This window comes from Rhipicephalus sanguineus, chromosome 7, assembly GCF_013339695.2.
Source record: "Rhipicephalus sanguineus isolate Rsan-2018 chromosome 7, BIME_Rsan_1.4, whole genome shotgun sequence".
Classification (NCBI taxonomy): domain Eukaryota; kingdom Metazoa; phylum Arthropoda; class Arachnida; order Ixodida; family Ixodidae; genus Rhipicephalus; species Rhipicephalus sanguineus.
In genome coordinates this window covers 127173865-127199660 of record NC_051182.1, presented here as the reverse complement: position 1 = coordinate 127199660, position 25796 = coordinate 127173865, and the positions used below count along the sequence as shown (strand labels likewise).

General features: G+C 47.3%; 2 protein-coding genes across 2 annotated transcripts in view; one reads left to right on the top strand and one right to left on the bottom strand.

Moving 5' to 3' along the window:
• Positions 1-5945: 5945 nt before the first annotated feature.
• LOC119399864 (glutathione S-transferase kappa 1) lies at positions 5946-7575 on the bottom strand. Its single transcript, XM_037666739.2, has one exon. It carries the CDS (start codon positions 7405-7407, stop codon positions 6727-6729), a length of 681 nt encoding a protein of 226 aa, XP_037522667.1. The 5' UTR covers positions 7408-7575; the 3' UTR covers positions 5946-6726.
• Positions 7576-8862: 1287 nt separating this feature from the next.
• Positions 8863-25796, top strand: part of LOC119399863 (axin-1-like) — a 34271-nt gene continuing 17337 nt past the window's right edge. The window contains 5 exon segments of the mRNA XM_037666738.2: positions 8863-9146; positions 15235-15420; positions 17162-17449; positions 19696-19782; positions 19784-19993. Coding sequence (XP_037522666.1) covers positions 15322-15420; positions 17162-17449; positions 19696-19782; positions 19784-19993 — 684 coding nt within the window. The 5' untranslated portion in view covers positions 8863-9146; positions 15235-15321.

Sequence of the window (25796 nt, the reverse complement as noted above, 5' to 3'; positions counted from 1 at the left end):
GCGTAGTCCCGATATGGTTCTGCGCACAGGATATACAGCAGCGAACGAACCGGGACCAAGCGTATCACGCATGTATGCCACCCACCCTGCCGTTTGTAAACCTTGCTGAGGAGGTTTACTGAAGAAATAAAAAAACTTAGGAGGCCTACTATTTAGGGCCGAAACATACAAATCCAAGTGCCAGAAGAGATGTAGAGTAGACCATTCGGAAAATCCCAATGAATATGTGCCCGCACATGCCACAGGGGGACCGCAAATACGGCCGAAGCTACCACTAAGGCTTTTTATATAAACTTTATTTGTGATTCGAGCAAACAGGTATACAAATTTAGGTGAAGTTTGTCGATACTGGGCTGACAGAAAACCGCGTTCCACACCCCAAAGTACATCATTCAAAGCAGAGCAATGAATCAAGAAAATACGCAAAGTGAGCTCGCAGTTCCTACTGTAACCGCTGGCTGTCTAAGTGCGCGTGATAGAAGCGGGGCGGAGGCAGGGTAACCACGCGAGCGCCTTGTTGCACGGTGTTCCGACTCAGAGTGAAGAGTTCGCAACGCCCGCGTCCCCTTGGAGCTAGCCTTATGTAATTATGAGAAACCGCTATGGGGCACTCCTGAACACTTAGAGTGCACGGAAATATTACGCGGGTGTTCCTGGATTTCGTTGCCATGGAAATGCGCCTGTCGTAGGCGGAAATCGAACCCACGTCCTGAAGCGAAACAGTCCGATGCATACTTGCCAAAGTATATGATAGACGGCGAATCGGAGCGAGCGATCCTGCCAATTTTCCGCTTGTAGCCTAATCTAGCAACAACAGAGCACAGCAAGCCCAGTTTGAACGGGAGGGTTACTTTCGCGCTCACGCATTTTGGCCCGGGTAAAATGCTGCGACGCATAAAGGAAAGGAAGCCGGTACCAAAAAATTCGAGTGGCCTACATTTTTTAGAAGCGGAGGTATACATCTTAATTGTGTTTAATTGTTAATTTAGTTATTTAACTCTGCGGTGTTTAGTTTGTTAGCAGTGGCAGAAAGGAACACGCAGCAAGTACAAAACAGTTGTCGTGTCATTCCTATATATGTGTGCCTATCTCGTATTTATGATGTTATTGCTGTGGATTCATATGAACAAGCCCAGCAAACCACACCTCTGGAAAACGACATTTTTTCTAAAAAAGGAAAGAACAGGAAAGCTGAGGTGCTATTCAAAACTACTTCGCCCACGCAGATCTACTCAGTTCCCTCGCATCGCACGCGCACTGCCCGTTTTTTCTGCTTTCTTTTGTCTGCCGTTGCACACCCCTCGTTTTTAGTGGTCGCCCGAGTGGGGCCACAAACATACGCACGCACACGAGGGGGACGTTCCGAAGAGTACGGCTTTTTTTTTTTTTTCACTTGACGACGCTCACCCATACTCTCTGTGCAAAATCGGCATTTGCCCCCCTCCAGCCACACCGGCACTTGCCCCCACCCAAGCTATGCCAGATCTCCTCCCCCCCCCTCCCCCAGCCGCGATGCAAGACGGCTTTGCACCCCCCAAGGCGCCCATGCTTTCACACATTGCTTTCACGCTCTCCCGCGCAGCCGTCTGAAAGGCAGACAAAGAGAGACTTGCGATGCTGGGGCATGGTCTGAAGTTGACATTCTCCCCTGAAGTAAAATGGTTTTCGAACGCCACAGTCGGGAGACGGGGAGCTTTCCAATGCAGCGCTTTCGTGTTGTCCGTCTAGGTGGCGCTAGAGTGAAGATTTTCGTTGTATTGATAGGGATAATGCAGATTTCTCAGTTTCCTGCAGTATTTGTGTGTGATTAGTGTGTATAATTATAAGGAGACCGTAACTATTATATTTTAAGCTATGCATGCGGAGATTTCAGCCAGTTTGAAGAGTACCCACTTTTTGTTGACGTTTTCAGCATGAAAAATTAAGACAGTTTACGAGCTTCGTATCGGCATTTCGGCTTGCTTTATTGAAAAAACCGCTAGGTCCAGGAAATAGATCGGGGACTATAGTTTTCTCTACGTGCAAATTCGGCCATGGAACTTCAGTAGCTTTCCCACGAAAATGGGCCACGGTAGGTCCCTATATTGAGAATATCGCCCACTTTAGGTGAATATAATTAAAAGTAGCACGTGCACATCGATGAAATTGGGTATTCAGACGGAAAATCTTATCCTCTACATACGCCCCGAAAATGAACTTTCTCTAGCGAATAGTTACTGGACAATCTGCTGCGGAAGGTTACTAAATTTGGCTGTTTTTCAAAAGCTCAGCAACAAAAAAGTAGAAGTCCAACATCAATTTGCTACGTTGAGAAAATAGGTAAATATGTCTTGAATGTGCTGCGCAAAGAACAGTGCTGTAACTGTAGCAGATTTTTTAAAAAATGGTCACTGCTGAGGCACAGTCAGCCAAAACCGTGTAACTTGCGCTTATTCTTGGCTATCCATCCCCAAATACTAATGGTTGACTTGTTTTTAATAAATATATTTGAAAAGTACAAAGATCAAGCTTTTCAATGATATATAAGTCAACTATATAAAGCACGGAGAACAGCCGCCGCGTCGGTTGGAAAAGTGACAAAAACGACGTGTTCGTGCCGCCGGAGTGAGACCGCCGCCTTAACGCGCAACTAGATGAACTTGCAAAGCAGTGCGCCCTCAACACGGTAAATTTACGTCGAACCTCAGCGAAAAGCCTGCACTCTGCACTACAGTCGAACCGAACCAAAACATGGGCAGGCAGTGATAACCTTCGTCGCTTCCCGGTGTCAACATGATCGAGTACATCAAACACCGATGCCGCAGAACGAAAGCGTGGGAGCAAGCAGCGAAGCATTAAAGAATAGTAGTGAAGGGGCTCACCTTTCCCGACGAACGGCGGCGATCCACTGTTTCCGTCGTTCCCGTTCGTGAGGCCTCGCGGGGAATGAGTAAAACCGCGTTGCAGACGAGTTTTTGTAGGTGTTTGAGCACCCCACCACACAGCAATTGTTCTTTGACATATCTTGAAGCTTCGGCGACCGCACATATGCGTCGGACACTGCTTATTTCACTCCGAAAACGTGAACGACGCGGAGACGACACACGCACAACGACGTAGTAACCTACGGCAGACGTCTGCTCACTGTCCCGAGAGTAACGAGCAAGTTCGCCACCACTGGTCCACTGGCGCTTCAGTCGGCATGACCTTACATGCACCTTACACGCACTAGGCAAAGCTTAGAAAGGGCAATGAACCGAAGTCCGCTGCACGTGTTTTCAGCAAGCACTTCTGAGAAAGCGACTTTGTCTGCCGACTAGGAGCGCGAATGTTAATTTGGTGAGGAACAATGGGTTCACAAGTGACACTTACCCCTTTCAGTACAGACGTCTACACCTCGAAGTCTTTTAAAAATTACTTCATACAGTCAACCCCCATCCTACGCACGCTGATCGGGGAACATGTCGCTAGGAAAGTACCGATACACAGAGAACCCCCCCCCCCCCCCCCCCCCATGAGGAGAGGGTACGTACTCTGATAGAAAAAAAAAGTAGTCTGCGAACGAGTTTATGGTTTGAAAAAGAAATAAGAAAGAAAGCTTGTAGGAAAACCTATAATTAATTCTTTTTTTTTTTTTCAAATAGTCAAATCGTCCCGGCGTCTGCCCACGAAATCTCGCCGTATGCTTGGAGGATGACATGCCTGATGAGTTGGTAAAGAGCTTCTCGATCGCAACCCTTGTGGGCCACCCTTTTCCTTTCAGATTTTCTCTGCGGTCATTACATGTGGAAGAACCAAGATGGTCTGGGCCGAACCGGAAGAAAACGAACATTTTAAGCGATAAGTTCAGTGGCGAAGCCAGTAGGAGGTGTGGGGGCTCATCCCCCCCCCCCCCCCCCCCCGCTGAATTTATTACATTTTGTATGTTTATATATACGTGCGTGCACCCATACACCGCATGAACATAGATAAAGGCAGGTCAGAACCCTCAGAAAAATGTTTCTGGCTACGCCCCTGGGTAGGTTCATGGTTAAAATCTTGCTTATGTGGGATTAGGCTTAAACCAAGGAGGTTGCCACATCCTTGGCTTACACCGACTTTTTTTTTATCTGATTGCTTTTAATCAGCTTGGATAGGAGCGAGGAAAGATGCAGAACAAGGGATATGGGTGAATAGTAAATTTGAGGTTCGAAGCGAATTCGAATTAAGCGAATAGTGATTTGGTCGAATAATTTCGAATCGAATAGTACTCACCACATATTATTAAGAAAAATTGAGCATTTTCTTCATGACTCTTGCACAATATTTTTAAGAATTGGAACTAGGTATGAGTGAATGTCACGTTGGTTTGTAACGAAGTGGAAGAAACCTTGAATGGTATCAAAATTTGAATAGCAGTAGGGTGCGAGTTATAAGTGGTACAATACAAGTTAAAAATTGCTGTACTTAGCGCATATAAGCCCATATAACACGCTGTTAAACTTTAAAAAATATATATACATTTAACCTTGAAGTGTGGCTTCGCGGCAGTGCAGATTCCCCTCTAGATAGGTAGTTTCACGGCACAGCAACCCGACGCTGCAGTGAAACCACCTTTACAGGGGGTTACGTGCGGTCAAACATCCATATATTCGTTCATTTCGAATACTCCGAAATTTCGAATAATATGAATTCGTATCGAAGCGAATTCGAATACTCTAATATTCGTTCGAATATTCGCCCATCCCTAATTATCACAAATACAGCCATTACACCAACTTGAAATGGCACTGCACTAAATTTCTTTTAAAGGGATATTAAACAGAAAAGCAATGTTTTCTACTAGTAAATTCCTCTTTCACAATATCAAAAACGCCACACTTGCTGCATGAAGACGCTCAATAAGTGAGAAAATATGCAAAAGAAAATGTGGGTGGCAATGGCACCGTGACCTTCCTGCGCCAGTCGACGTGACGTCATATATTTTGACAGCATCAGCTAGGACCCATGTAGTTCCTAATCGGTAAAATTAAAGTACATTGTCTTCTGAAAGAGCCAGATACTTAGGATACAAAGTTTCAGGAAATTTAATTGAGCCAGCACAGCCAAAATACGAAAAGACACCTTGAAGTCTGCGACATTGTCATTGGAGATTTCGGCGAGAAAGTTTCGAACTTTTGACATTCATTATTGTTTTCACCACATAATTTATCAGTAAAAACTAATTGTTTCACTTTAGTGTTCCTTTAATGCCAAAAAAATTGCCTGTGCTCAACCAACCTGCTAAAACAGCCGATTGTTTATGGGCATACTGTTGTTGAAGGATCAAGCACATTAAATGGCTTGGTTGGGCTTGACTCCAACGAAGCAACACATTTGGGAAACTAGTTAGGCCGAGCCTAAAGAAATAAAAACCCTGCACTAAGACTCCTGACTGCAGAAGACTGTTCGCTGCAGAAAAATTTGTGGAGGCTTCTCGTAGATATTTCGCCTCATTGGATCATAACTGTGTGCACCGTGACATGGAACTTCCATGAAACGTTGAACGCAGGTGCTATGTTAAGTCTCCTACTAACATCTTGTCTTGTAACGTGTAACGCAAGCTGTGTCTCTGCTGATGCTTTACATTTATGCTTTCTTGGTTCTGTGTGCTTGGATTCCACCACGAAGCATTTTGAAAACCTTTGACTATCAAGCTTCTGCATTTCACCTTTGCATTCTAATATTGAAAGGTGTTCGGCCTTGGAATATTACATATAGGACGGTCTAAGGGCTATGCTTGCAATTTACTTCAGCTTTCTTAAACAAATTGACTGCTTTTTATATCCAGAACTCTACTTGCATTGTATGTCAATGCAATTAACAGTTGAATTTGGTACAAATCTGTTGACTAACATTCTGTTCTTGAGATCTAGTAGAAAATTGAGAACTATCGCAATCGTAGAAAGTTTCAGCCTAAGGTGATATCCTGCACAAGCAACTGCAAATTTTCTCAGTAGAGCAGCAATTTATTAAAATTTGAACAAGATATATTTCAACATGGGTACAAAAATATACACATCAATATACTGGTGCTAAAGTTCTACTGGGGCCAAGTAGTACAGAAAAATGTTTGTAGTCTGTATAAGTAGTTTCACCATAAGCCCCAATGTGCACACTTCAGTACATCAGTGCACGTAGTATGTTGCTCATTAAAACAGCTGACACAATAGACAGGTAACGAGCTGTTGTTTATCCATCCCACATCTTTGTGCTGCTATTAACAGTTGCATAAAACTTAGTTCAATATATCCTGCAGCTCACTGATGTGGCTGTCGTAACTGACTGAAACTTATCACGAGCATGAAGTGCAATTCATAACGACCATACCAACAGTAAGCCATACCTTCTGGTTTGCACACACTTGAGCTAAAAATTGGAAATTCATATATTAATCATTTCATCTAACATTGTGGTTGACACGCAAGGAATATACATGCTCGCTTCCGGTTGGCACCGCGCAGGCGCAGGGCACACGAATGGCGCTAAGTCCCACAGTAACACAAGACATTGCGGTTCAATATCATCTATACACAAGTGAATTCGCACATTAATCACGCAAAAATTTGTTCATCTAAGACGGTAGGCACACGGAGTGCGCATGCTCAGTGCCAACCGAGCGCGCGCTCGCTTCCGGTTGACACTGAGCATGCGCAATGCGCGCACTCCAGACTGGCCCAGAAAGAAACGTCCCCGTGCTCGACACATGTATAAAATTGCGCACACACATCACAGCTTCGCTGCTTCGGCCGGTTTAGGACCGAGCCATTTCTTCCCCATGACGTGCGCCATCACTTCGAACCTGTCGCTACCGAAGAAAACTTCAGGCTTTCCCGCTACGTGCGCCACGATGGTCGGCGCGCCGAACGCGCCGTATTCGTCCACCGCCAACTTCGTGTTTTCCAGTAGCGCCTTCTTGACTCTGTCCTCCTTGATCATGGCTAGGGCGTCCTTAATCGCGTCCTCCTGCATGCCCGCGGCGCGACCGACCTCCGTTACGCTGTCCTCTTCGGCGATGTCCTTGTTGTCCTGGTAGAAGCGCTTCCAAAATCCTCGCGACGCCTCTTCCACGTGCTGCGGGTACTTCATGTCGAGCGCGACGAGAAACCGCTGCGGCTTGATCGTCGACTTGGTCGCGATGAACTCGAGGAAGAAGTCGGGCGTCTTTATGGGCACGCCGTAGTAAGCGGAGAGCCGACGCAGGTCGGTCATCATGTAGGACGCCTTGTTCGGCACCAGCGCCGGAGGTCTGTTGTTCGACTCCTTCATGACGCCGCCCAGGAAGAAAGGCTTCAGTTTGAGGTCCAGGTTCCACGGTGCTTTGTAGCGCATTAGGGTTTCAAACGCCAGGTAGGAGTAAGGAGAGATGACATCATAGAAAAGTTCGACGGTGATACGGGAAACAGCCATGTTTACGTGCGGGAGTCCGAGATCTGCCGAGATCGAGCCAAACGCGAAGTCGAACCGAATCCTACCCGTCGATAAAAAATAGATAAAAACTTTATGCCTGCTTTCCTGGCGCTCTCGCTATGCACTGCACCAAGGACTGCACCTTTGGGTTCGATGGAGCGTTATCAACTGTTATCGCATACAGGTAGAAAGCGTAAGATAAACAAGCAGGTGAGAAAATATGTCGTCTGCTACTGGATCAGTAGCGGCTTGTTAAAAGCACCGCACGTTTCGATACCATTTGATCAAGCTTATTTACTTCAAACTCGTGTGGGGAGGCCAATGCGATTACTCGCGCAATTAGAATCAAGTTCACGTCAGTAGATTACGCGCTGTAGCGAATTTCACGCCAGCAATCGCAAGTTACTTTCTGAACACGCCTCGATAAACTCCGAATTCGATTGTTGACTAGGCTAGCGTTTTCCGGAGTGCGCTGTAATTCAAGCATATATAACCTCGTTGCAAACGGGAGTTCGCATTAAGCGGGCGTACAGCCAAAATGAAATAAAAGATGTTGAAGTAGCCACATTTGTCGCCACCAGGCGTCGCTAAGAGCGGTTGCGACTTTTTGTGTTTTTGTTTATGTTCTTCAACGTGTTGGTTCCCCTGGGGGGGTTGCCGTCGTGCGTGTGAAACGTTGGCGGCGACTTGCCTTTGATCTTCAAAGCACAGCCGCCCCTCCCTGCCGCAGGCAGTCAACAAAGCGCACAAGAAAAAAATGTAGGGAGGGCCGGTCCCTTTCAAGCGGCTTCGCCGCTGGTCTAGCGAGTTCTCCGCTGCAAGCAAAGGGCAGCAGAGCTTTAATCGTAATCAGATTCGCCAGCCCCAGCAGCAAGGATCCCCCTCCACTTTCTCGCTTGCTTGGAACTGCTCAATTTTAGACGCCTGTTGAGCACGTGCGCTCTTCTTTCACGCTTCTGACCAAAACACGTGCTACTGAAGTAGGAAAGAGACCTCTTTGGCGGAACCGGGGGGCTTCAAGCTTAAAAATAAATAAATACAAATAAATTAGAAAGCAGGTTTGAAGGGACGACCAGAGTGCGGTGCGTCCTTGGGTTTACTTGACAGGGCTTTACCATTTGAGAAGCCGTCGGCTTGTAGAAAATGTGGTTCTGAGAAGCGAATGCTCGCGTACTCGCAGCTGCATTTACTAAAGCACCCTTGTGGCGTGCCGACCAGCGAAGAAAGTTCAACCGCCTCTCCCATCAAGGCAGCTTAATCCTTTCAACTTGCGCATTTAAACAACGCAGTCGAGTTAGCTTACACACAACAAAAGCGCGGGGCCGTACGGCGCTCATTAAGAAAATTTGAACCGCCGATACCGGCGGCATTTGTTTGATCCTAAATTTCCGATTGGTCCGCCAGGGCGGTGACGTCTAACTAGCGGGCGTCGTGATTGGACCAGTTCTTCGCGTGACGTTGGCGGCGGTGTTGGTGGAGTATGGCGCCGTCGTGGACATGTGCGGCGATGGTGGGGGACCGAATTCGCAGTGCAGAATTTGTCATTGAAGTTTGGTGATTGTGGTCGTCGCTCGTTGTCGACGTTCGGCCGGTGTTTGCCGAAGACGAAGACGCACTCCGTAGGGATCGTCACGCCGCACCGTGCCCGGACTGGAGTCCGCAAGCGCTAGGCCTAGCGCTCGTTTCTGTTTTTTTCTTCTTTTCGGCAAGTCTAGCGAGAGCTCCAGCAACGAACACCGGTGAGTAGAATGCTTGAAGATTGCACGGTGTGAAGGTTTGGAGCCTGTATCAAAACACCACTCGCACTTTGGCCGTAGTTTTCAAAGGCGAACCGAGTCAACTTCGTGCTGAACTTTCCTACTGTCCTACGCGCTCGGAGTTGCAAAGTTTTGCTGCGTCGCCACTCGAAGTAAAAGTCGAAAGCAAAAGTTGACCAGCCGCACTCTGTGCACGCGACCAGCCTTCGTGTATTAACTTTAAGGCTAGGCCTATTGCGTTGAGGATTTGTTGTGTATTTGGGCTACCGCGAGTCAGTTTCAAACTAAGTCCGCGTCGAAACGGACAGTTCGCAACTTTCTGCGGCGGTATTTCGTAGGGGCACCACACATCGGTTGTTGCTTTTTTGTTCCCGACTCTTCCGCGAAGGTGCTGGCCTTCTCGGGCGAACGTGCCTATGGTGTATTTGCTGTCCTGCAACAGGCTTTTTGCGCATTCTTTTACAGCCGCGGTACCACCTCCCCGCTAGCAATTAACACCCGAGTGTGAAGTTTTACACCAGTCCGAAAACAGACGTAATTAAGTCTGCGCTACTCATTTAGGTAGTGGGGGCGAATGCCAATGCTTCGGTGTTATTGAATTTGTGTCTATGTGCTTTCTGGTCGTAACGATGTCTTAAACTGCGCGAATTCACTCATCAAATACTGACATACATATTTCTAAACTTTGAATATGGAGACGTGTCGCCCAAATCTGGCGTGCACTCCATGATGTTATTGCCTCATACGCCAATAACTTTTCTAAGACGTCTGATGTTGAACGTAATGGATCATCTGTTTTACCTGTTAAGCTAAACACCCTTAACTTCAACACTGCTGGCATGTCGACACAGTGAAGTCGTAACTGCACGCTTAACGCATCAATCGTGACATTTAAGCTCGCTTTTCAGTTCTTTATTATCGCTTTTTCCGTCGATATTCTGGTGTCAGCGGATGAATCTGTAATCCAGTATCGTAACCACTCGCCTGATTTTTCGTTCGTTCTGTAACTAAAGAAACCAGAAATACGGGAACAAAAAAAAATATGCTTCCATGAAAGCTTCGTTGGAGCGCTTTAAGTACCTACTCGTTTCGTTAATACAGCCGTGGAAGTGCTTACGTAAGCGTCTTTTCGATCGAAAAGCTCTAAGCACACTCGAAACAATGCGTGGCCCCGATCTTTTTGAAGAGCATTGAAAACGGGGGTTGGATTAAGTGCGCGCCTAACAATGGTTCTAGCGTTCAGACAGGCGGGGAAGGATACATTTGGAGTGTCCTCTTCAGCTTCCAAAACCGCATCGTCGAAAAAACCGCAAACTCCATGCCCTGAGGGCGTGCTGTAACGAGATCGAAATTCCTGCACCCGCTTTATCGATATTTACTATAACCCACCGCGAACTTTGTAGCGCGATGCATTTGTTATAAAAGTTCCTGTAGTTCGGTTTATGGAACACGCTGTGTGTGTGCTGCCGTAGAGAGTACGAGGATTTTGTGTGTGTGTGTGTTTGACGGATTTGATTTTTATTTTGTGGTGCGCGCGCGATGTTTTTGATATAAAAGTTCCTATAGTTCGGTTTATAGAACACGCGTCTTGGAACGCTGTGTGTGGCAGTTTATAGAGATGTTCGGTGACAATACGCGGAGTTGATATTTCACGGATTGATTTTTTTTTTCTCTTTATTTCGTGGATTGTGGTGGCCCGAGGGGCAAATCGCGTTGGTGGCGCCTAGCAGAGGACGCGGAAGTAATAGAAATAATAAAAGGAAAATACAGCGTGGGTGGTCCTGCTACCGTGTCGTCTCCGCGTCGCTCGCGATAAAATCGAATTTTTCTCCGAGTTATGAAACGACACACGTTGGTCGGGTTTGAAGAGCTTTCTTTCCGAGGATGTAATCGCGGTAACGGACCGGCCGTACCGCTATCTCGGGTCGACCAAATGTGGATAGTTTGTAAACTGTAGTAGTTGGTAACTGTAGTGTGGATAGTTGAAAATCATGATCATATCAGTTTATGATGGATTTGTTGTTCGCAAGGATGACAGATTGGCGGCAACCGCTGTTGTAGCCTAGCGGCGGTGCGTTTGGTAAGCACGAGGTCGCGGGTTCGACTCCCGGACCCCTATCGACAGGGACTTAAATCGGCCCGTGTAGTGAACTCAGATTTAGGTTTGCTTTAGAGAACCTTCAGGTGGTCAAAACTGCGCCTAACTTCATTGGCCCGAGCGTCGTTGTTTGCGTTATTGAACGGTTTGCCGCTAAACGTTTAGTGCGCGATTTTGAAAGTATTCCCATTCTTTAGACCACGACGACATTCTGCGAAATAAGGCTACTTAACTTGAAAAAAGTTCAAGAACTTCATAGATCGCGTGAACTGATTAGGAGTTAATGAAGTTGAAGATTAGTTACGACTGCAAAGTCTTATCGCGGCGCAGATATTTTTTTGTTAACAGTGCACATCACCTCCGTCTGCGGTGCTACACAGCTCCCTCGCCGCGCTCATACTTCGAATCGCCGTCATTTATTGTAACACCCCCCTCCCCCTTCTATTACAATTATTTGTGCATACCCCGATGTCGTCGGTTGGGGATCGGTACTTGAATGGTCGTTCTAGCGTGTTACTTCATGTCGACAGGCCAGAGGCGTTTTTCTTGTTCTTTTTTTTTTTCGCCACCGGTGGCGTTGCGATCGCTGAGGGGGCGGAGCCTGCGCCACCGCGTCGGATACCTTATTCTGATTGGCCCCTGCGGGTACAAATGCGGCATAGAGGAGGTGTCGAGAGCGCATCCGTATGCGTAGGTAGGGGAGCTCAGATTGAAATTTTGTCATTCCGGTTCGAGCTGTCAGGTGAGACCGGCCGGTTTAATCCTGGATTTCTGTTCGGATTGCCGTGTTCGTATAGAGAGGGGGCCGTGTGTGATGAGATTTTTTTGTGCTGCACGATAGTAATGCAATCTAACCAAGTGCCCTCATTATTTCTGCATTTCAGTTAGAGCAATTAACTTTCCCTATGGTTTCTGTGTGTAAAAAATATTAACCCGTTGCGGTCCGTTGTTGGGTCCCTCCCAACAATGCAACACGGCCACAGCGGTCCGTTGTCGGGTGCTGCTGAACAAAGCTCTTTCATGGTCGATTGACGCGCGTGCTTTCTCACTGCATTATGCACCATCTCTAAAAGAATAAGTTAACTTCTTGGGCTTCACTTTCCCTAGTTTCGAGCCGAAACAGACGGAAGGTGGATAAAGGTTTTGGACCGCAAAGGGTTAAATTCCAGTGTGCGCACTGGGGCAATGAGTAAGGTGTTGTAACACTCGTTATTTCACGAGCAGCACGTGGAAGCTTGTACGCCTCAGTAGAAATGACGGTCGAACAACCCTGAAGGCGTTTTTCATCCACGCACTTGAGCTTTGCTGGCGACAGATTTCGGACGCAAGGTTAAATAGCAAAACTTCGGGATACCTTGCAGAAGCTCTCCTGTTTGCAGTTGCTTTCATCACCACACTAGCTGCTCGTATGTTCTACAGTACAGGCCATGCTGTACTCTTCTCAGCACCCTTAGGTTGGATTTTGGCACCTATGTTTCTGTGAAACAGTGTATCGGAAGGAAAGCACTGTTTGACCATGTTCTAGTGGGTGCCAAAGGCAGCATAAAGGATCAGTCACTGTGTGGCTCTGGTGCTTCCCTCCAGAGTTGAAATGCGAAAAATAACTGTTGGGGGATTCTGCGCAGGCTTCTGGATGTGGACGGTTCATTTTCGTAGGCAGCAGCGTGTCCTGTTGTTTTGTTGCCTCATTTGTAGTGCTGTTTGCTCAAAAAAAAAAAAGCTTCCCGGTATCTCGTCAAGCAGAGAGATTTACTGCCTCCGGGTGTCACCCGCCACTGAACAAAACGAGATTTCCAGGGCTATCTCTCCCCTTTGGTAGACACATTTTCTCTCGCTCACAAGTGCAGCGTTCTGCCACACAACACCGCAAGCTCGCATATTCGGTTCCTCTTTGGTGGCCACAGCCAGACGAGAAGAGATTGTAAACATTCATGTGGCGAGGTATGGATGCGCATTAAAGGGGCGCCAGAGTTGAAATGCGAAAAATAACTGCCAGTTGGGGGTGTTGGCGTACATTCATGATAGTGAAGCGCTGTAAAAAGAATGGACTCTTCTTGTCTGAACGTCCTGCATTCTTCTAAAGTCTCTATTCTTTGTAGTGCTTCACCATATTGAAACACAAATTGGTTTAGACTGACAAATTATGCAACAGAAAACTCTATTGTCATCCATTACTGTTCACGGGCTCATCATTAGAAGAGGAAACAAATAGGTCTAAAGCTTCGTTTTTGAAGTTCGCGTTGAAATTCCAGCGCCCGAACGTTGATCCGTTGGTGTGCATTTCAAAGTAACTTTTCATGTTGGCTCAACGAAAGTTTCCCTAAAATTTGCCATGTTCAGTCTCTGCTTCACTTAGAATGCAATGTGATTAATTTATTTTTAACGATGAAGAATTGCATAGGTCAACAGAACACAACAGACGGCTGGGCTAGTTGGTAGTGCTTGCATATCACTAGGTTTAGCGCAAAGAAACGCCAGGACACAGCACTACTAACAAAAGATGGTTTGTTGTGCATTGCCACAGCATATGTACCATTGTACTAGAAGCTCAGATCAAGTGACTAGGGATATCGTTTAGGCATTTGAAATGAACAGAAGCAAAAGTCGTGCGAGCTGCCCTTCAGTTTCGTTGCCAGAAGAAGAGATGCTGTTCCTTTGTGATAGCGGTGGCAGCTGATGCCATTAAGCAATCTGTGGTTGCAACTGTGACTTTGACACCCTCGTTCCCTCTAGTACAAAGGTACTTACACTGTTGCGATAAACCATCAGTTGTTAGTAGCGTTGTGTCCTTCTCATCTTTTGGCGAACGCTGTGTCCCACTGATTCCATTTCAAGGTTGTGTGGGTGGCATTGAAGTACTCATGACAGTTCTTGTTTCTGAACATTTGTGGAACAATTTCCCGCTTGAGGGACAGCAGACCCTTGGGCTTTTCCATCGTACAGCTCAGTGAAGCACATGTTCTGTTATAATTTAAAAAATGTGTAAATGCTCGTCATACTTGCAACTGAAATCAGAGCTACGCTACGGTACGAAGAACTTTATTCAGGGCATCCGGAACTTGTATTGATCATTTTAAGAAACACTGAACTAATTAATGCAATATCCTGGAGCCAGTGTTATGCCAAGTAGACATGTCTTTGTCATAGCAACAACTGCCTTGATGAAGACAAGTTGACCTGTCAAAACAATGACTCCAATGACATGGCCTTTTCAATGACTTCTCATTGCTTGAAGCCTCCATCTTACCCTGAACGTCTGCTTTGACAGAATTAATTATTCATATTAATAGCAGAGTCAGGGCCTGTCTGTAAAGTAATGAGACTGGGTCTGGTGCGAAGAACTTGTTGATTCGATTGGTACATATGATGTAAATGCTTCAAAATAGTTTCCTCTGGCGTGGATACACCGCTTCGAACGCGGTTACCATGCCGCAAGGGCTCCCTGAAAGTCTGCTGCCGTGACCTTTATCAGAGAATCTGTGAGACAGCCTGTTGAATGGCGGCAAGAAACACTGTTGAAACTGACCTTTCGGTCTTCCTTTGCGCTTTGGGAACGGGACGAAGTCTGCATCAGGTCTGCATCGGGGCTCCATCAGCCCTTATGCGAGCTCCTGAAGACTTGTTCCTGTTCCCAAGGCTCAACACATGCCTTAAGGTCAGTGTTCCCCTCATATAACGGGCTGTCACAGTCTCTCTGATAGAGGTCACGACAGCAGACTTTCAGGGAGCCTTCGCAGTGCAGGAATCGCGTTGGAAGCGGTGTATCAATTCCTGCAGACACTATTTTGAAAAATTTTAATAAGATGTACCAATCAGGTGGATAGATTCTTTTTCCCAGACCTAGTGCCATTACCTTACAAGCACACCCTGTATTTTTCGCGAGGGAATACCGTATGGAAAAGGGTTTGAAGTTCACCAATCAGTTGGCTGGTACAAGACGAGTGCAACGCTGGTATGGCTACCCTGGCACAGATCCGCACCATGGGGCAGGCGGACTTTCTTCAGAGGCTGCGGGGAGGCGGGTGCCGGCGGCGGAGTGGGGCGCCTGTCTGAGGGAGGATGGAGGATGGCGACCCAAGAGGTCGCCACCCCGCGGAAGGTGCGGACAGCCGGCACCACCGCGAGTGCTCGCCGCGACCGCCATGGGACCCCGGCAAGGTGAGCGTGCATCTACTGCCACCCCTCGTCACCCGCCCCCTCCCTTGCCCACGACACGTCCAAATGCAGGCGAACGGCATTTCACTTAACTTCATTAATTTATTATACCCCTCAACGCCAGAGGCATTACAGAGGGGGAGTGGCTAAAGCACACACACAAAAAAAGAAACAAAGAAACGAAAGAAAATTTTCAGTCTCGTTTAGTGCAAAAAAATGTTTGATGGAAGTACAGTCGCTCTCAATATGACTTGCAACACGGGAGCGTGTGGCCTCGCGAGTTTAAAGATTGCGTGCGGCTTCAACTTGCTTTATTTCTGTAAGAGAGAGAGAACAACTTTATGAAATGCCTGCAGAGATGATGAGGCTCCCTCCACGCAGGGAGGACGAGCTTTCATCGTAACTAAATATTATTTTCTTATTTGGGAACATCCTCCAGTAAGAGAACAGCATTTAGTTGTAGAAATAAGGGTTAGTGAAAGGAATGCGCTATCTTTAAACTCGTGAGGCCACGCGCTTTCTTGTTGAAAGTCATATTGATCGCAACTGTACGTTCTATTGCATGAAACGAACCAGACTTCGTGACGATGGTCAGTGTGATGGGATACATAAGACGGTTGAGGGAAGAGGCAGTTGTGGAGTAATTGGCAGTAATTTGACCATTCCATCGGCCCCAACATCTTGCGCCGTTCTGTTGTGAGTGCTTAAGCATTTTCTTCATAGAAGGAAGGCGTGTACACCAGAGAAGGGAACCGTAGCAGCGAATGCAGAACTGTGGCACTGGCTCCCTAAAGGAAGCCTGTACAGTGAGTCTAGTAGAGTAAGCTTTTGCACGGTTCTCCCGCACTTTTCGCCAATAAAGGTTTCTTTACACAATGGACGTGATTTGGATCGCATTCACGTGTCAGGGGAGGATTTTGATATTTCTTGCCAAAGATCCAGACCATGATCTTGAGTCTCTGTCGCTCTGGAAATTGTTCCGCCTGGACTGAAGGAGCGCCACCTGTGATGTATGGCCGCGCGATACGCGTTCCGCGGGCTCTGATCACAATTTGGTCCTCTGTGTGAATACAACTTAACGGGGCATCCGCTGCCTAGATGCTAAAGGGACCCTGCAACACTTTTCCTAGTAATCGCCGAATGACTCCACTGTCGGAGCTTATTTCACGAGTCGACTGCCACAAAACTTTTTTCAATTCACGGAGGATGAGCGGAGTTACAGGAATTTGTCGCACGCCCTAAGCACTTTCTCTCTCCTTTCGTCCCGGCAAGCATGCTGAAAGCGACACAGGAAGGGGGGGGGGATGACATGGGGACAAGAAGCTACGTCCACATATTGGTGTGCATCATGACCTTGAGGACTTGTTTTCTTTCTCTTTTTTTTTCTTTGAACACGCAGCTCGCTTTCAGTTTGATCACGAGCACGCTGGTGTTAAATCAACCAATATTAAGCACAGCGCAGGCTTGGTGTGGCGAACCGTGGCAGCTGCAGCACCTATGCAGCGCACGGTGCTCAAATCGGCCACTGTCCATGTGCTTTTGGATATACAACGCAGTTACTTTGTGTACGTGGCATCATTTTTCGAGGGTAGAGCGAGCGACTTCTAGCCGATGTCAAAATTTATTTGTAAATTTGACGCTGCCTTCTGCGCTATAATGTTTGGCTCTCACTTTTGCAGTAGCCATGTTCACAATGCGTTGCGGGGCCCCTTTAAAGGCACGCTTCTCTCCTTTTGTTTTAAAGGGATTTCCGGAGGAGATGGGCTACACCTCCTCTGTCGGACATGGTTCCAGCTGCGGATCGGCCTCTACGGCGTCGGAGGGTAGCGGACGAGTGGCGGAGGGGTCCTCGACGGTGTCCGGCGGACCACTTCGTTGGGCGCAGGACCTGCGCAGCCTGCTGGTCGACCTGGAGGGCCTGCGCCTCTTCGAGCAGTTCCTCGAGCAGGAAGGGGCCGAGAAGCACGGACTGTACTTCTGGTTTGCCTGCAACGGCCTACGCTCCTGCCCCGAGCCATCGGTTCAGTTACAGGTGAGGGTCGCACTCAACTTTCAACAGCACAGCTGTTTAAATGGGCACTAGAGTTAAACATTGAAGCGGTTTAGATTGATAAATTGTACTCTGAAAATTCTAATGTCGTTAATTTCACCATCATAGGTGCAGTAATAGAGGAGTAAGTCGAGGTTAAAGTCTCAGTTTTAAATTTCGCCCCAAAATCTCCATGCATGAGGTCACAGATTTTAAAGTGCAATTTTTTGTATTTTCGCGCAACGAAATTTCCTGGGACAAAATTTCCGCTGTTTAATCGGCCTTTGCGACGCTAAGTCACTTGAACCTGCGCATAATTTTTAAATTCGATTTTGCCATCTTGATTTTGTGCAACCAAGACTTTGTGCGGTGTATGAGCAAGATATTTTTTTGTTTTCACTTTTCTTTTGCTTTGATCACTCTCAGTAAAAAAAAAAATGTTGTACCCCCTCCCTCCCACACACACACAATGTTCCCACGTGGAACCCGTGAGGTACTTGTATAAATAAAAAAAAAACGCTCCAATCGCTGGCTTCTTTGCAATAATCCAGTTTCTTTCCATGTTGTGGGATCTGAAGTGCCCTAGGGACAAAGAAAAAAAAACTGTGTATAGCAGTGTGCGGTGGTGCAAACAAACAGTTGGGCAGGGCATTTATTGATTCTACCATACAATAAACCGAATCGAACAATCATTGTAGCATGCCTATGCAGCGCATGGAAGTGAGGAAGTTGGACTCGGCATGCTAGGGTAACCGAGCGAGTAGTGTAAGACCCTGTCACTAAACCACACCTAAGCAGTTCACTCTTGAAGTCCCATAAAGGGAGGCACATTTGAGTGAACTCGGAGCTGCACACAGGGCTATCTCCGAGTGCCCAGTGGAGTCCAACAAAAGTCGAGTTTCCGCACAACGTTTTGTCTCAGTTGTTCCGCTTCGAGGTGCTCTTGCTTGGTAGTTGATCAACTCTCATGTTTGACTGGGAGATGAGCAGATCCAAACATTGCACTGGCAGATATGAGAACATTCCAGCAAGTTAATGTAGGGCTGCAGCTTAGTACTGTTTTGTTGTCAGGGGGGGGGGGGGGGGGGGGGGGGGTACGAAATGCATTAAGTCTGTGGGCATTCGCCAAGTACGGAGAGCATTTTGTCGTGGGTAGTGATTGTATGTAGCGATGCATAATGAAAGGGAATGCGAGAGCACATAGCTTGCGCTCTGGTGGCTCCTTGGAGTGCCAGCAAATGGCAGTGGACCCCTTTGGAGCATGACTACTCTTTTGGCATCATCAAGAGGTCCTCAATATATGCAGGGAGAATAGACGAAGGAAGTCCCTCCCTTGCACAACTGTGCGATAATGGGGAAGGGGGTCTGGCAAGCTCCTTCCTATTGGCCGTGCCCGGTTATTCTGGCTGCCAGTAGGAGACGCCAAAAGTGAATGTCTTTCCTCCTGCTGCCTCTTGCGGGCACTCTAAGCAGGCAACGCAGTGCGTAGGTTATTCACTCATTTGTTCTCTTTCATACTGGACTATCTTTTTACGCAATTTTTTTTTTTCGCTAGTAAAAGATGAATTACGTTGTGTTCTAAGGCAGCCAGAGAACTAATGTAGCAAGTTTCAGGAAATATTATAGAGCTGATGCTGCCAAAATTAGAAATGAAAACATTGAAATCCGTGATGTCGCACCTGCATTCCTGGCATGAAGCTTAAAGGAGTACTGACACAAAATTTTGCGGCAGAGATAGCTGACACCCTCAAAGGTGACGCTCGGTGACCCCCTACTTCCCTCACTTGACCACACCACAACACGTTATGACGTCATAGCCGCCATTTTTTTTGCCGCGTTCGCTCTAGCAGCCTACTTCTCGGTGGCTGCTCGCGAACAGCGCAGAAGTGCGTCACAGTTCTGTGTGCTGACGTGATCGAGCGCTGCACCCGCTAGGTGGTAATAGTTGCACCCGGAGGCTTGTCGTTTTTGAAACCGAAACTGACACTGGTTGGTAATGAGGAGCCTGTTATTATATGTCACGGGCTGCAGCAAACAATGTGCCGTGTTATGACTAACAGGCCCCCAGCAACACATTGCAGCAAAAAAACGCGAGGCCAAAATTTTTGTGTCAGTACCACTTTAAGAAATGGTACTTTAACCTTTATTTTCTATTCTAATAAGAAACCTATGATGAAATTAAGAATATGGTTTCGCTTTGTCGTCTCTCTAATGTCGTGGCCTTTCTCTTCCATGCACGCGGACCACAGTACATGAAGAGCATCTACAAGCACTACATCCGCAACAGCATGGTAGAGGTGTCGCCCCCGCTCAAGGACAAGATCACCGAGCATGTGCAAGCGAGCCGTCGTGGACGTCTCTCTCTTCAACCAGGCGCAGCGCGAGTTTGAGCAGTTCCTGCAGCGCTCGGCCTACCCCAAGTTCCTCCAGTCGGACCTCTACGTCGAGCACGTCGAGAAGTGCCACGCCCTCGCGACGGCCGCCTCCGAAGCGGCCTCGGCGGCAGCGGTGTCGGAGGGCACGCCATCTCGGGGAGAGGACGGACAGGTGGGTTTATCACAACTTGGGAGTTAGCATTTACGGTACAGTAGAATCTCGTTGTAACGATGTAGCATAGGGACCACAAATTAGTTTGTTGTATCCGATATTCATGGCTTGTTCCTGCTGCCAGGAACTGGACGACTTGACACGGGGTCAAGTCGTCCAGTTCATGCCAATTAGCCCCCATACCAGCTTTACTTGCATTCATTGTAACAGTAGAGATAAACGTTGCTCTAACTATTGGCAGTCTGGCACAATCGTAGATACAGTCGAGCCCGACTATATCGAACCCGTTTATATCAAATTATCCCGTATATCGAACAATTTCTAAACACGGTAAATTTACATTGAGAATATATAGCAAAAGTTACCGTTACATCGAACGAAAATAGCAACGACAACCGATATATCAAACTCCATGTGCCTCAAAAGTGCCCCAGCAAGTTGGCTTTCCCTCGCGGTGGCGGGGAAAACTGCCGGCGCCACCCTAGAAAAAGTGGTTTAGACCCGGTTGTGCACGGGCGAACACCCCCCTGCAAGAAATGATCCTGGCCCGCTCGTAGCGCTTACAGCCAATCAGAGGCCGTCATGCTTTCTCCGAGCCGCGGAGGCGGTAGAAGTGAGCGCCATTTTTTCTTTCTTTATGCTTGTGTGCCTGCTGCCTGTTTTCCTCGAGTCCTCACTCAGCGTGGTGCTCTGTGAACTTTATTGGCGCACTGTCGTCATGGCTTGTGCAAAGAGGCAGAATTTGCCGTTTGCCGCGAAACTCGAAATCATAAATCGGGTCGAGCGCGGTGAAAAGAAGTCCCGTGTTTCCGCCGAAGTTTGGAGCGAGCTGGCAGAGTTCCCAGGAGCTATCGACGGATCGACATTCGACGAGTTCGTCAGTGTGGACGATGATGTCGCCATCATGGGTGAGCTACAAGATGAGGACTACGTTGCAGACGTCATGCCGACCACGAGCCAAAGCGACAGCAATAAGGAAATTGACAATGGCCCATTGCCTACATCCTCCAAAGTGATTAGTGCACTTGCATTGGTCCGGCGCTATTGCGTGAATGTGGAAGGTTGCAGCCTCAGCTGCTCCGACTCGTTGGACAACGTGGAGGCGTGCGTGCTGTCGCAGGCAGCGAAGTCGTTGGCACAGAAGAAAATCCAGGACTATTTTGTTCCAAAGTAGGGCACGCAAGTAAGCCACCATATTAATAAAGTACTTTTCTTATTGTTATGTGCCTTTGTGTCAAAATCCTATAGCGGGCCTATATCGAATTATGCCATATATCGAACTAATAAACGTTTTTTGGCGAGTGCGATATACCCGGGTTCGACTGTACAAAAACACATTGCTCCGTGGGTTTCAGACCCACTATAATCGAGGTGATCCTTTCCTGTCTTCTTGTAGCATTTTCTACTAAATAGACTGGAACATAAGGTGGAAATACAGCACAACAAAGTTCATACACTTTCTAGGTGGCGCAACCATTCAATGCATTTTTTTTTGCACTGGATGACCGAAATTTCCGCAGCTTTCTAGACCACATTTTAAACCAAATCCTTAAGGGGGGAGGCTACCTTCGAAGGGCAATTTTTTTGTTTGTTGTGTTATCTTGATGAAATTTTCAGAACAGATTAATTGCAAAGCAATTTGATTAACCACAAAGTTTTATGCAGCTGTGTTAACTGGTTCCCAAGTTACAGCCATGTGTCGAAGTAGTCCCCATGGGTCCTTTAGTCAGGGCCTGGAGAAGTTGGAAAATGTGCTAGCACTGTGAAATTCGTGGATGGGTACCTTAGGGCAAGACGAAGCCCTCTTTTTAAGGGGTGACGTGGGTCCTAAAATTTTTTCTTTATTTTTGAGTCAATATGAACTAAACTTCACTGTCTTGACCAGTTTTTCATGCTGATTTCAAATCTGTAATTAGTTTTTTAATAGCTGCACTAGTTCAAAAGATCTCGAGGTTCGAAAAAATAATTAGTGCCTGTTTCTTACGGGGCTTTTAGGCAATTTCGACCTACTAAAACCAATATGTAAGTGCATGGGCCCAATGCCCCGATCATGCTGTAGGGGGTGATGCTATTTTTATTCCCTTGAGAACACTGTGAAGGTCAGAAAACAGATGAACATTCACTGGTGGTTACTTTTTCTGATTCACTCTCATTAGTATCTTTAATTAAAATTTGTAAAATGGTGCTAGAGTAATGCAAATAGCATCACCCCCCAGATCGTTTCAATACGAGTAAAATGATACCACATTTGTGATTTTTACTCAGCAACAACATGAAAAAAAAACCCCGTAAGGCTGAGTGCGTTGAGCGAAAATATCAAACTGAGAAAAACGCATTTGAAGTTTCAGACAACTGTAACTTTTGTGGAAGTGCAGCCACAGCACTAGTGGTTATATCATTTGATAGGTTTCTTCTTCACGAGAACAGCCATACCAAATATGTGACCATGACCTTCCAATGTACTGGCAAAATCTTCTTATAAAGCCACATAGTGCACCCAGTACCAGAGTGAAACTCTAAAGAAATACACTATGAATGTGGCTTTAGCAATTCAGAGAGATTAGTCTAAAAAGCCTGATTATTTATTACCAATCCAGCAATCCTTGCAAGCTACGGTCCCCTGCTTGTTTGTGTAAGAAAGTCTGTGCTTGGTGTACAAGTGCTCCTTTTGCAATTTGTTTTTAACCTTCTATGCACAAATCAATTTCCCAAATGTGGCTTTGCAATTTCGGTGTTGCTCTGTCAGGCGTGGTTGAAGTGAACCGTTGCATAAGATTTGTGGCCCTAATTTAAGCATTTCACTTCAAATACATTAATTATCTTAGAGATTACGCTTCTCGCGCGAGTCTAAAAAGCACGTGAAAGGACCCTCTGCCTTGAAAAAGGTATTGGGCCGAACTCGGAACGAAGCACAAGCCCAAAGAATTAAACCAAAAATCATTTTCCTTGCCGCCGTCACCAACATATTATTGTCCAGCAACCTCCCGTCGCCGTAGCACTTGGCTCAACGCGGTTTCAGCAGGCAAGGGCTGTACCGGGCGGTTCTCGCTCCTCGCAGTCAGTGAAACCCTGCTGCCGGGAACGCGGCATAACTACGTAAACGGTTGTAAACACCAAGTAATTTTGAAAGTCGCCGCCAGCAAATAAATGTGCTTGGTACCCACCGCAAAGCCTTTCTTTCTTTTTCAAAGTGGAGAAAAGACTGCTCGCACGACCCCGTAGCGCGCATGGCGACGCCGAAGAAGAAACTATTGCTCCTTCAACGCAGTGACCGACATAGCGACAGCAAGTGTCTGCTTCCGCGGTATATGTTCCAATGTCAGTGACACAGTTTGAAACGCGGTACGGCTGCGTGGACCTTCTCAGTTGCGTGCAGCGGGAGCACAAATCAATTTCCCAAAGTGTAACACGGCGTCTGCAATTTCGGTGTTGCTCTGTCAGGTCGTGGTTGAAGCGACTACCGTTGCACCCTTGTCGACAGTATTTGTGGCCCTAATTTAATGCATTTCACTTCAAAGTACATTAATTATCTTAGCACCACTATCACCAGCTACCTTCTACGAGAAACTCTTCTCGCGCGAGTCGCACCTATGATAATGAAGCACAGGCTTTGAAAGCAGCCTATACCCTCTGCCTTGAAAAAGGTCACTGCTTGAGCCGAACTCGGAACGAAGCACAAGCCCAAAGAACGTTTTTATCACGGATAAGTCCACGCGGATAAATTCTGTGCCATTTTCCTTGCCGCCGTTCACCAACATCCAACGGCTTGAACTTCCGCTGCTTCGTTGCGCGCTGCGATGCCAAGCACTCCTCCCGTCGCCGTATTTCCCGCGCACTTGGCAGTCCCGCATAGTATGCCATACGAACGCGGTTTCGAATGCCACTGAAGCGTTGCCTAATGATCCGATGGCTGCAGCTCGACCAAGGGGAACCGGGTGGTTCTCGTTCCGGTAGCGACAAGTAGTTTCGGCATCGCGCCCTCGTACGCTTGGCGCGTCTTCGTTACACGAGAATCTCCGGATGTGCCAGCACAAAATAAGGTAACTTTGTGTCGGCGGGCCGCACGAACGCGAGCGTAAGGGACTATACACGCGCTATCCGCACACCCGCTCCGCACGTGGCGGGACACCTGCCGCCCGCAAACGGAGGAGGAAAAACCGGAACGACGCCAATCGTCGCACACGGGGTACCGGTTTTTCCTCCTCCGTTTGTAGGCAGCAGGTGTCCCGCCACGTGCGGAGCGGGTGTGCGGATAGCGTGTGTATAGTCCCTAAGCAGAGGAAGATGACACTTGTAACAACACACGAGCACACGACACCGGCAACACGGCAGTCGTGAGCGCAGAACAAAAATACAAAAACAAAATGGCCGCTTCGGGTTGCGCCAGCCAATGGGAGGCGCAAGAGAAGGGACTCGCCTCGCGCGCGCGCTCTGGCCAATGAACGTTTTACAACCACCCTTCGGAAAAGCGCCGATAGCGGCCGTTCTGTTGCAGCGACGCCATTTTGAAACGCCGCAAAATGTACACAAAGAAAACAGCTTCAAAACAAGCCAAAGATGGCGGCGATCAGACAGCTGCTGCGCCCGCAGCGCGCGCGGGAAGTTTGAACAAATTTTGCCTGTTGAGATGCATTTTGCGGCTCCCGTGGCATCTTAAAAATAAGTTTTAACCCATTTCCCGGGCGAAATCGGCGATAATATTTTGAGGGCAGCTGCTTAGGGGTGCAAACATGCCTAAAATTCGTTTTTCTCAAAACTGATTTTCTGTCCATTTTTTACTATTCTAAGACCCGCGTCCCCCCTTAAATTTCTTTGCTAAAATATTTTAGCAGAATGCTGAATCTAGTGTTGCTCATTAGGCTTTCATCAATGAAATTTTAATTATTACAAATTACAGACACCACATATTGAAAAAATGGCTTTGTATTGCCCTGGGAAATTTATTGAGGTGCATAATAAAAGAAAACTGATGGAAATCGGATGAATGGTTTCCAGAAATATCTCTCAACTAAGCAGCATCACCTGCCAAAAAAGTCATTTCAAGATATTGGGCTTCGAAAGTTTCAATCACATATCTTTGTCTGAAATGACCCTGTAGATTAAAGAAAATGCGTTTTTATTGATTTCTATCCTTTGCCACCTTTCCTGGCTTTTTATTTTTTTTTTTCCAATACGAGTCGGGGTTGCGATCACCGAGGTTGATTCGAGACGCCAAGATCATTTCAACTATGCATTCACGTGCCGCGGGCGCACGCTGGATACGAGCACTGACACCATCGATGCAATCGTCTTTACCGACACAGAGGTTGCTTCGCTGTGAAAAGGGCCATCATAATCGTTGTTGGAGGTGCGTTTGACCACGGTAACAGTTTATATAACAATTCAGCTCACCAACCCACCGAACGCACCGTGACTACCGGCGTGTCCGATAACACAACCGCAGGCACATGACACTTAGTCGGCGGCCAGGATGAGATATCGTAAACACGGTGTAGAGTTCAGGAAGTGCCGCGAGAGATAGCGAAATGCGAAGCGGTGCACACAAAGGCTGGCTGCACCACGGTGACAATGGCAGCAAAGAACGAAGCAAGCGCTAGCACTAGTCGCAGGGGACGACGCACGGAGCAAGCCCTCGTGAAAGCCGTCGCGTCATCGCGCGCGGCAGCCAATAGCAGCCGTGCATTCCCCAACTCTCTCGAGGAGCGCGCGCTTAGTCCAATCGCAGCTGTGCGTCGAGACGCGGGAAACGAAAACCCCTTGAGCACCCCAATCATAAGCGAATAATGCTTCGGCCGCGCCACCA

Bases quoted from the DNA above. Each gene is read 5' to 3' on its own strand.
- LOC119399864 (XM_037666739.2), bottom strand. From the start codon at position 7,407: ATGGCTGTTTCCCGTATCACCGTCGAACTTTTCTATGATGTCATCTCT.